The sequence below is a fragment of the Pseudorasbora parva genome, chromosome 10 (genome assembly GCF_024679245.1).
Source record: "Pseudorasbora parva isolate DD20220531a chromosome 10, ASM2467924v1, whole genome shotgun sequence".
In the NCBI taxonomy this organism is placed as follows: Eukaryota; Metazoa; Chordata; class Actinopteri; order Cypriniformes; family Gobionidae; genus Pseudorasbora; species Pseudorasbora parva.
This window is the reverse complement of record NC_090181.1, coordinates 31,832,322-31,843,791: the sequence shown is the minus strand read 5'-3', so window position 1 is coordinate 31,843,791 and position 11,470 is coordinate 31,832,322. Positions and strand designations below refer to the sequence as shown.

The following is an 11,470-nucleotide window of genomic DNA, read 5'->3' as shown; positions in this document are numbered from 1 at the left end:
ATTGAATGTCAGAACTTTAAATGAAAAGTTGCATTTCAGTGCATATTTCAAGATTTTAATTTCTGTACATGCACAGAAATGTCTTTTTATTATTCAGACATAAGTCTTAATGTCTTGGCTACAAAAAAACAATTGAGCTTGAATAGGGCATTAATATTATAAGACCCTTTATGGGGTCTGTTGTTACATTGGGAACCTTCTGTTAATTGACATTTTAAGGGGATATTTTGTCGTTTTTTTCTTATTTTTTGAATTATGTACTATCTAAAATATATTGTAGTATTAGTGTATATAAAATGTACGTAGTGGGCTATACAAAAACATATTAGTTTTTAATGTTTTTAATAAAAAATTACAAAACAGAATTTATGAAACCCCAAAAAATAGAAATAAAACAAAAAAATTGCAATGTTTAACAACATTTATACTGTTGACCTTAATGTAAGCAACTGTGGCTGTTTCGAAACCAAAATACAAGATCACTGCCAGTACACAAACAAGCATTTTGTGCATGTTTGACTCAAAACAAAGCAAGACTATGAATTATTCACTGTTTTACACTGTATTATTCATGAGGGGTGTGTCAGAATGAGCTCATCACAATCTGTTCTAACTTCTAATATAAATCAACTGGCATACCGTAATGCACCTAAGGAAAGTGTGTCCATCAGTCATTCTGCCACAAGTATCACAAGCCATTAGACTGATGTGTTACTGATGTCAGAATATTTCCCACTGAACTGCAGCTGTGCCTTACTGTGCGTGTTTAATAGGGTAAACAGCTTGTAAAATTACAACATATTGTACATTATTAAAAGGAAAAGGCTTAGTGTAGCAGAAAATAATTTGAAATCATTATTATAATAATCAATAAAAATAAACAGTAGTATACACCGATCAGGCATAACATTATGGTGAAAGGCTGATTATCTCTTCATCACGGCCACTGTTAGTGAGTGAGTACAGGTGAACATTTTGTCCTCAACGTTGATGTGTTAGAAGCAGGAAAAATGGGCAAGGGTAAGGATTTGAGCGAGTTTGCCAAGGGCCAACTTGTGATGGCTAGACGACTGAGTCAGAGCATCTCCAAAACTGCAGCTCTTGTGGTCAGTCTCTATCAAAAGGGGTCCAAGGAAGAAACAGAAGTCAACCGTCAAGTGTGTGTGTGCGTCACTAACCCGGGGAACACATGGCACCAGGATGCACTATGTGAAGAAGGCAAGCCGGCAGAGGCAGTGTGATGCTTTGGGCAATGTTCTGCTGGGAAACCTTGGGTCCTGCCATCCATGTGCATGTTACTTTGACACGCACCACTCTTTCATGGAAACGAATGTGCATTCTTTCCCTTGCACCAATATTCCCTGCTGGCTGTGGTCTCTTTCAGCAGGATAATGAGACTGCCACAAAGCAAAAATGGTTCAGGAATGGAGGAGCACAACAACGAGTTTGAGGTGTTGACTTGGCCTCCAAATTCCCTAGATCTCAATCCAATCGAGCATCTGTGGGATGTGCTGAACAAACACAAACAAAGTCTGATCCATGGAGGCCCCAACTCACAACTTACAAGACTTAAAGGATCCGCTGCTAACATCTTGGTGACAGATAGCACAGCACACCCTCAGGGGTCTAGTGGGGTCCATGCCTCGACGGGTAAGGGTGTTTTTGGCAGCAAGAGGGGGACCAACAGAATATTACGTCATAACGGTATGCCTGATCGGTGGATATACACTATTGTTCAAAAGTTTGGGGTTGATAAGATTTTCTAATGTCCTTGAATACATTTTCTCTTATCTGTTCCAAGACAAAAATACAATAAAATTCAGTAATATTGTGAAGTAATATTACAATTAAATATAACTGTTGTCTATTGTACTATATTTTAAAATGTAATTTATTCCTGTAATGTCAAGGATGAATTTTCAGCATCATTACTCCAGTCTTCAGTATCACACGATCCTTCAGAAATCATTCTTTTATGACGATTTGCTGCTCAAGAAACATTTTATACTTACAAATGTTGAAAACAGTTTGGCTGCTTTTTATTTCTGAGGAAACCGTGGCAGGTTTTTTCAGGATTATTGGATAAATAGAAAGTTCAAAAGGACAGATATTTTTTTCAGATATCGTTTGTAACATAAATGTCTCTAATGCCAACTTAATGTGTCCTTGATGAATAAAAGTATGAATTCCTTTCAAAAGTAGTATAGGTTGTGAGTGCGGATGTGTATATGTACACACACACACACACACACACACACACACACACACACACACACAAACACATCCTTAAACTGTTTTAAACACATTTTCTTTAAAAGTCATGTTTAGCATAAACCTAATAAAAAATTAAAAAAATAGTATGTTTGTTCTTGTATGCTTGATAGCTTCATCATCATCATCATCATCATCATTGCCTGTCAGGGAGATGGGACTGGAAACTGCATCATCCTGACTAGAGAATCCAGCATGCAGCTCCTGATTGGCTGAAAATGACATCATAGCAGGGTTACCATGTGATGATCAGGCTTTCCTTGCAGACGCATTGTTTTCCTTCACCACATCTCCGACCTTTTTCTTTTCAGTCTCTCGTTACTGCTCTGCAAAGGATTTCAGTGCACCTTTTGTGAACAGTTCCCATTATACATCTTTTGTCCTTTTTCTGTTTCTGTCCTTCAGTTTCAGAACCTCGTTTGCTGCATTTTTGGCTCTGTTGCCATGTGAAAAACCCTGCATGCAGGCACACGACTCTCCACCTATAGCGGACAGCTGGATGACATCATCGCCGGAGTGTGAGCGCTGCCGCCCCCCTCCTCCCTGCGGCCTCCTCCAGCGATCACATCCAGTATATACTGTACCAAACCCATGTTTGTATGGGTGGGTGATCCTTTCCTGCACACGTTATATGCTTATATATCATTTGCTTGTATTATTAACTACAAAACTGCTATCTTTTGTTTTGCATTAACCCAAGTGCATTGAGTTCCTTTGTTCTTAAGGTGATATTGTTTGAAGGTGTGACAGTTAGTTTTGTTTCATTTATGCCTGACATCTGTGTCCTCAGAGGATTGCGGTGCCACTGGGAAATAAAGAAGGTACAGTGTGTTCAACATCCATATCAGGACCGCCGGGGATGTTTCCAGCTCACCCGAGAGACCTCGGAACTGCAAACAGGTTTAAATAAGCACCTTATATGCTGAAACCATCAAAGTTCATCCTGCAAATCCTATTTCCGTATCGTTAAATCCATCTAGAAAGCATTCATTTGTGACATTAGAGATGTGACTGATTAAAAGTTGCTCGTTTTTAAAATAGTGAAAACTCCTGCAATTGATTTGGCACTGGACCAGAGCAACAGATGGGCCATTGACAGACTGTTCAAGCAGACCCGCATACAGACGAGCATGTTGGCAAGGTTATTGTGTCATAGTCATCTACAAGACTCCAGCCATGAGTGAGCGAGAAGATGACACATAAATCCCAGTCCTCCTTCGTTTTTAGACATGACATTTCGAGCAGCTTCCAAAACCAGACAGAACTGGTTTAGCGCACGATGCTGCGCGTAATTCAATTCTAAACTGAAATGAACTGAATGCGTCTGGGCTTCAAGCCTTTGATATTTGCTCACACGTGTGTTTTTGCTCGCACATATTTTCGATAATATTTCATATGATTTTATAGCTTAAATTTCCCATAACAAAAAAAACTAGTATCTGTTTCCTACACTAATACTACTCAATAGTGCTTCTTCTGCGTGAAGCTGCATATTATGCCCTTTCCCTCTCTGAAACCATAACCAGTTTTCAACAAAGAGTTAACCACCCCCTATCTGCACTCCCAGCCATTCCAGCCCATCAGGAGCCTGCATCCCTCTCGACCAATCACAGCGCTGGGAGGTGATGTCATGCTTTATCTAGCAGAGGTGGTGCTGATGCTGCCAGGTTGAGCATCCAAACAGCAGCAGACTGTCAGACTGAACGCAAGGGAAAGACCCCGACAGAAGATCACAGCGCACTGTCGGTGAGTTACGGTGAATTTTGCGTATCATAACCTGTTATTTACTGTATTATGCTTTTGCAGGACAAAAGGAGACCGTTGGAATAATACGATCGGAGTTTTATTCATTACGGAAAGTTTCATTAACGCTGATCTGTTCTGTATTAAGTAGTGCAGACTTCTAGTCTGGCATTTATGAGATTATGTTGCACTGCAGATTTGCATGCTTGCAAGATATAGATTAGAGATACTTCATGCTTATTATATTTATATGTAAATGCATACAGTATATAAGCATGAACTTGTGGGGTTTTGAGTCTTAATACCACGTCAGAATCAGTTTAGAAAGCAGCTGTGTGTGAGATTTATGTTGGTCTAATGCATTGTGCAATGTGAAAAATAGGAGAGGAGTGGAAAAAGCTTGTTTAAAAAAGGGCAAAGTGTGCATTCGTCTTGAAGGACCTGCAGTGAGCGTGCTAGTCTGCGCTGTGGGTGGTGTGCAAAAGGCCACGGCCCCTTCACAGAGCGGATCAACCTCTGCTTTCAAAACATCTATTGATCAAGCAGTGGGAGGTTAAGAAAATGACTTGCATCATGAGCTGCAAACAAATGCATGATATATAGGCTATGTCTCAGTTAAATGACAATGCGGGTTGCATTGGGCTGTGTTCCAAAGCATCTATTGTTTGTTATATCAGCTCTATTATTTATTATATCAGCTGTGTTGCTGGCATTAGTAAAACAGTAGCTAATTTTCACTTTGTGTGCATGCACATGTCTGTGAAAAATAATGCACATTCTCAAAGAATCAACATTTTTGGCCTTCATGCTAGGAACGGACCTCTAAAAGGAGTTGAAATGCTGTATAGAGATTGAAAATGTCAGAAAGTTTCAAAGGTGTCAGCGGGCGCAGCGACCGTGAGCGTGGGAAATGAGGGGGCACAGCGAGGGCAGAGGCAGGACGAACGAGAGAGAGAGAGAATGATAGAGAAGGAGCGTAGGCTGAGAGACGATCATCAACCCTGAACGAACCAGAATCATTCACGCTCTCTTTTGCGAAAGATTGCCATCAAGAACATTGCTTGCTGTGTTTTGTGGATTTGCATAGATTTATATTTAGTGTGCGTACTGCTATGCGATTAGAAGTAGGCTAGCTGGGTGATAGCCTACTCTTCTTGTAAAAACATCTAGCCATAAAACGAGGCATTTACTTAAGAAGCTCAATTGTGTAAGTAATTAAGGCACCTGAGCATACATCTTGCATTTTTATATTATTATTTTAAAAAGTTTTAGCATTTAATCTGACTTCATTTGCCTTTATTCTTAAATTAATTCTTTATTTATTTAGTATAAATCGTTGGTTTGGGCTTGTTATTCATAATTTCCGTGAGAAACCTTGTGGGACTTGTACTATATGAGGACAAAGACATATCCAGAATGGATTGAGTGGTTTCTGATTACATCATAATTTCTCTCTCTCTCTCTCTCTCTCTCTCTCTCTCTCTCTCCTATAGGACCAGCTGAGTTTGAAACGCCTTAGAGGACTCAGAAGAAGGAAAGATGACTCTTGCAGGTACGTGTACGTCGTCCACCTGCTCGTTCACGTGTGAACTTGTGAATGTTTAACCGAGCAGAACGACGTGTGAGCACATGGCATCAGTGGCAGGATCTCGAAATAACTCGCTCTCTCTCTCGCTCGCTCTGTTGCAGCATACAGAGAGAAGATAAAAGAGCTCCCTCTAGTGTCTCTCTTCTGCTCCTGCATCCTGCCAGAGCCTCGGGAAAAGCCCACCAAGAAAACACAAGGTACTAAAATCTTGTATAATTACAGTCAGATATATACATTTTTTACATGTTAGAAAGTGCACTTAAGTGGAACATTATATTTCTGACTGTTCTCAATGATGTTGTTCAGTTGAATTTGATTGAAGTATTTCTAAACGAGTCGCATGAATCATTGTTGATCTTTTGTTTTAGATGTTGTGGACCTCAACCTGTGCATCATTAAAGACATGGAGGTGATTGAGCTAAACAAGCGTTCATCGGGCCAGGCCTTTGAGGTCATCCTCAGACCACCGTCTTTTGACGGACAGAGGGAATTTCATCCCACTTTCCCACCTCGCAGGGACCCTTCGCTGGAAGAGATCCAGAAGAAACTGGATGCAGCTGAGGAGAGAAGAAAGGTGAGGAATATATCATGGAATATATATATATATATATATATATATATATATATATATATATATATATATATATATATATATATATATATATATATATATATATATAGACAACTTCAGAAAAAGGTTTCAAAGCTGGATATGCTCAGTGTTTCAGTATTATTTATATATTTGTATTGATATTTTTATCAATAAATCACGGTTTAAGTTCAAGTTCAAGTTTGTTTATATCTAGTCCTTTATATTTTAGTTTTTGTTTAGTTTAAATAATTTTTTATACTTTTTTGTTCTTTTGTCATATGTATAATTTATTTATAGTTTAATGTTTATTGCTTTAATGTATTTTAATGTGTGTAGTTTCAGTTTAGTAATTTTTGTACTTCAACTTCAATTTATTCATTTCAGTTTGTTGCCAAGGCCAGTTTGCCATGTAACATTTGTATTTGATTTGTTTAAATTACCAAAACTATATTTTTAATTATTGTCATTTTAGTAAACAATGACAACACTAGATATGTTTGTAGTTGAGTCTCATAGAATCGTATGCATTATCTCCACAGTGTCAGGAAGCTGAACTTCTGAAGCACTTGGCTGAGAAGCGAGAACATGAACGAGAAGTGGCTCAGAAAGCCATAGAGGAACACAACAACTTCATGAAGATGGCCAAAGAAAAACTGGAGCAAAGAATGGAGATTAACAAAGAGAATCGGGAGGCCCACATCGCTGCCATGCTGGAACGTCTTCAGGAGAAGGTACGGTCAATCTCGACATTGTCACCCAGTTCAATTTTTAAAGGTGCACCCCTAGTGGCACAAAAGGGAATTGCAATCATTTTGTTTGAGTGGCTTAAAGGGATAGTTCACCCAAAAATTAAAATTCTGTTATCATTCACTCACCCTCAAGTTGTTCCGAACCTGTATACATTGTTTTGTTCTGCTGAACACAAAGGAATATATTTGGAAGAATGTTTGTAACCAAACAAACACTTTGACTACCATAGTGGGGGAAAAAATACTATGGTAGTCAATGGTTGCCGAGATCTGCTTGGTTACAAACATTCTTCCAAATGTGTTCAGAAGAAAGAAACTCGTACAGGTTTTAATATACAGGTTGTAAGCCTAATGCCCAGTACACATTGTACGATTTTGGGCTGTCTGAGATGAAACATGACCAATTGTGTCGATTTTCTCCTAAGCGGTGGTCCTACATCGTACAGAGAGGAAGGTTCAAAGATGGCCGCTGTCACGGTCTTACAAACAAAGATAGCCTGCGATCATTTTCTGACAGTGTCCGAATTTTAGCATTATCATTTCACCGGGTGTTTTCTGCTATGACGTATATCTACTGACTAGCCAATAAAACTGCAACATGAAACATCAACGCGACATGCTGCTAAAACTCAAAACTACTTACCTCAAGCGCCATTTGCAAAATTGCCATGCCATTTGGCCTTATTTCCCTAGCCATGACCACGTCCATATTCTCCTCTTTGGCTTACTCTTCATTTCAGCGAACATAAAAACCAAAAGTGCTCTGTTTTCGCAAGACGATTAAGTTTTATTCTTCTATACTATCTTACGCCGTAGCCTACGATTCAATAGGTGTCATCATCGTACCGTTTAGGGCATGACTACAGTATCTGAATGTTTTGGGCTTGTTCGGAAATAGACTTCATTTTTGCAATTCTGTTCGGTGCCACTAGGAAGATCTTTTCAAAGCTTAGAGACTTTATGGTTTAGACCGAGCTATTATTTAATAGTTTTTCTTCCTTTTCTCTTGTTTTTTCCAGGACAAGCATGCTGAGGAGGTGAGGAAAAACAAGGAACACATAGAACTGGACTGGCAGTAGAACCAAGAGCCTTTCTTATCCAGATGTTTTTAAAAGCAAACATCAAAATAAGGCCTAGCAGTTCCTAGTCATGCTAAGAAAGCCTGTGCTTTGGAATAGGCAATGATTTAAAAGCCTATCTTGCGATATTTGCAGCAAAATATACTATATTCTTGTGTTTGCTGCCGCGGTGTGTTGTGGATGTGGAATTGGGCATCAATTGGAAACTGCAAAAAAGTCGCTTTGCTTTGTTTTGTCGATTTGTTAGCCGCCAAACTGTGTAAAATGCACGAGCCATCTTCTATCCCTTTAGTCTTTAGTAGTAGCTTCGCATGCACTGAAAGGATAAAGATAATGAACGAAGAGGCAGATGGAAACTACAGAGTAAACAAGATGTGTATTTGTGTTGTAATGCTGTGAATTAGCTGTTTGTAACATTGTTCGTGTATTCAAAGAGGTGATGTGTACTCAGCACTGTAGTTCTGCTTTGTATTTATGTCTCAGTGTTGGTTTCTCATAGTAGAAAAAACGATGTAGTGTATTAAATGTAGCCCAAATCAACGTTTTAATGCTTGCATGCCGTGATGCGCTTTATAAAATTTGTGAAAAGCCATTTGCTGTGTGGATGTGTGGTTTTTGTCCTGATATTAATTGCTATATCTCTGAACTTTATGTTCCAGGTGCCTTGAGATCTTCCCACAACACACGCTGATCATATGGGAGAACATTCACCAAAGGACTCACTATCACGCTGAGCTTATTAGCTTGGATCAAATGAGATTATGACTCTGAAACCCGATTATATGATATATCGTTATATCATTGTAAGGTACGATGGCCATGTTGTCAGACGAACGGAACTGGCCGGCCTGGCAAAGATCGCGACGGAATCATTACTACCTTAATCTGAGAAACGCAGAGACGTGTTTGCCTCTGCGACGAGCTTGTATGCCAATAGTGCCAAAAAATGTGTGAATGTGAGTGGTAACTTGGTGTGTTTGTGAATATTTGGCTGACGTCTGGACGGTTTCATGTACTTTGCCCATGTGGATGCAGTCAGTTTGTCTTCTGTCCTGTCTTTAAGGCTCTATTTTTGGTAAACTGCTCAAGCTTTTGCCGCTGTACATATGTTCACTTGCCTCATGATCAGCTGGTGTCTGATTTGGCTATATATAATTCTGTACAGAAATTGTGATATATTTTAGAGGCAGAGGGAATTAAAGGACTGCTGGTATAGTTTTGTCCTCATGACTTCCTCATTTTTAGATTTTGAATTTTTTTAAATGCTTAAAAAAACACCATCAGAACAACCATTGTAGTATTTTTTTCTCATTTATTGCAATAAATACATAATTAATACAAATTATTTGAATGAAAAAGTCAATAAAAATAAATAAATAACCCACTTTTGCAAACACATAATAACATTAATAAATTACATTATTAGATCAAGTCGGATGAGGGTTTCAACTCTATCCAAAATTAGTCAGTATGATGATGATGAATCTGATTCTTCATAATTGTTTTAATATCACAATAAAGCAACCTACAAAACAAAATAAAAAAAACTCAAATATATAATCCAAAAAATCCAGTGGAAATAAATAAATATCCCTCATTTGAGAACACGTACACACGTGATAACATAAATAAATTATAAAGTCTTAAGTCATAAGCCTTAAGTTTTAGAATAGTAATACTGTAACCTCGGGAGAAAGCATCTACAATACTGTAACCCCATCAGATTCCTCATTTTAAACGCGTTCTACATATGAACGAACGCAGGTGCATCCCACTGCGATGGTTTTGTACTCGAGTCTAAACGAGTAGTTGGGCTTTTCTCCTCGAATTCTCCTCAAGACCATGATTTGGGTGTAAACAGGTTTGGAATGGTATTCCTGGTCCTCGGCGACGCCACTGCCATCGGCATCGATCAAGCATCCAGTCAGCGAACACTTTGCCTCTGCGATGCTAGAAGGGTACAGGTTCTCGTCATGCGTAAACCTGTGAAAACAAAATGAATCATGTGCAATTTTAGGTTAGCGGGTTGCAAGTCACATTCTAATGATGCAAACAATGAAGCTCTTGAAGAAAAAAAAGGTCCCAAAAGGGAATGAGGGTTGCAGCAATGCCAAAGAAGAGCAACTCTTTCAGTACTTAAAAGAACTGTTTTTACCTTGATATTAATAATCTAAGGCCCGGTTTCACAGACAGGGCTCAATTGAAGCCAGGATTAGGCATTAGTTCAAATTAGGACATTTAAGTAACTTTTATAAGCATGACTTTAAAAAAAAATGTTTTTAAGATATGTCAGTGCAAGTTGCTTTCAGTTAAAACAGCTCAAACATGCAATTTAGTCTGGGACTAGACTATAAAAGAACCTTTTTTTTTAATATAAAGAACATTTTGTGCAATAGAAATGTTCCATGGATGTTGACGGTTCTTCTTGGAACCTTTGTACACCCTTAAAAATAAAGGTGCCAGGAAGAACCAAAAATGGGGTTTCACAGAAGAACCATTTTTGGTTCCCCAAAGAACCGTTTTGTGAAAGGTTCTTTAAAGAACCATTTTTTCGAACCATTTTATAGTCTAGAGAAACATTTTGCACCACAAAGAACCTTTTGTGCAATGGAAAGGTTCTTCATGGAGCCACACACCCTGCCAAAGAACCATTTAAGAACCTTTATTTTTAAGAGTGTAAGAACCTCTATTTTTGAGGGGTATATAGGACAAGGTCTTACGTGTAGGTCCATGGAGAGATGGAGTCATTGTTTATTGGATGGATCGGTTTGGCCGCTTTGAACTCAGAATCCAATATCAAGCGGTATGATGACGATGGATCCGATTCTTCTGAAGGCTTGGCACTTCCTTTCCTCTGAAGATGTTTTGAAGGTGCCCCCTCAGCTCCAAATGATGTCAAAACGATCCCCATCATACAAGCCACCTGAGAAACACAGACACTCATTTTATTATGACTTCGGCAACAGAAAAGAATGTGTCAGTAATAGTTATCAGGTCATCTAACATTTCAGCTATACTCACCATAATGATGTTTAACGCATTCATTTTTGTCTCGAGATTTTGACACGTTCTTGTCAGATGTCTTCTGTCAGTCTTAAGTCTAGCTGTTCTACATTTGCAGTGGTAAGTGCAGTTTATATAGAGGCCTGTTCGTGCGTTCGCAGCAGTGTAGGAGCATTTCCTGTGATGAATTCTCCCCTTTGATGGTACTTCATGTGATCATATTTAATGTGTCAGCATAAATTACTTTGAGTGTTGTGACAGTAGCCTACAATCAAATACCACAATGCTTTTCTTTTGACAAGTGAGTTGTGAGCAATGCATTTAAACAATATGATGCACTTTTATAAACTTCACGAATTTATCCAAAAGCATACGGTACTTTTGTTCTATTACATGCGATACAATATAAGCACTTAATTTAAACGAACTGAAAATGATGGATGTA

The 11,470-nt window shown here is 38.6% G+C and overlaps 2 protein-coding genes across 3 annotated transcripts; one reads left to right on the top strand and one right to left on the bottom strand.

Annotated features, from left to right (window-relative positions):
• The first annotated feature begins 3,721 nt into the window (after positions 1-3,721).
• Positions 3,722-9,237, top strand: stmn4l (stathmin-like 4, like). 2 transcript variants are annotated; one of them, XM_067455885.1, is made up of 7 exons: positions 3,729-4,017; positions 5,508-5,566; positions 5,704-5,799; positions 5,971-6,176; positions 6,734-6,925; positions 7,963-7,980; positions 8,682-9,237. In XM_067455885.1, exons 2-7 carry the CDS (start codon positions 5,554-5,556, stop codon positions 8,688-8,690), a joined length of 534 nt encoding a protein of 177 aa, XP_067311986.1. In that variant the 5' UTR covers positions 3,729-4,017; positions 5,508-5,553; the 3' UTR covers positions 8,691-9,237. The 2 variants fall into 2 exon arrangements, with proteins under 2 accessions (XP_067311985.1, XP_067311986.1); XM_067455884.1 differs by lacking the exon at positions 8,682-9,237 and having other exon boundaries at positions 3,722-4,017; positions 7,963-8,645.
• Positions 9,238-9,498: 261 nt separating this feature from the next.
• il17a/f1 (interleukin 17a/f1) lies at positions 9,499-11,066 on the bottom strand. Its single transcript, XM_067454659.1, has 2 exons — positions 10,743-11,066; positions 9,499-10,005 (listed from the first exon to the last, which is right to left on the bottom strand). The coding sequence occupies exons 1-2, from the start codon at positions 10,964-10,966 to the stop codon at positions 9,756-9,758; spliced, it is 474 nt and encodes a 157-aa protein (XP_067310760.1). The 5' UTR covers positions 10,967-11,066; the 3' UTR covers positions 9,499-9,755.
• Between the last annotated feature and the right edge of the window lie 404 nt (positions 11,067-11,470).

What these genes read in the sequence shown, in the direction of transcription:
- stmn4l (XM_067455884.1), top strand. An exon ending in GCCCACCAAGAAAACACAAG is followed by an intron (nt 5,800 to 5,970) that starts GTACTAAAATCT and finishes CTTTTGTTTTAG; the next exon opens with ATGTTGTGGACCTCAACCTG. An exon ending in CAGCTGAGGAGAGAAGAAAG is followed by an intron (nt 6,177 to 6,733) that starts GTGAGGAATATA and finishes TTATCTCCACAG; the next exon opens with TGTCAGGAAGCTGAACTTCT.
- il17a/f1 (XM_067454659.1), bottom strand. Translation starts at nt 10,966, where the DNA reads ATGAGTGTCTGTGTTTCTCAGGTGGCTTGTATGATGGGGATCGTTTTG. An exon ending in ATCTCTCCATGGACCTACAC is followed by an intron (nt 10,006 to 10,742) that starts GTAAGACCTTGT and finishes TTGTTTTCACAG; the next exon opens with GTTTACGCATGACGAGAACC.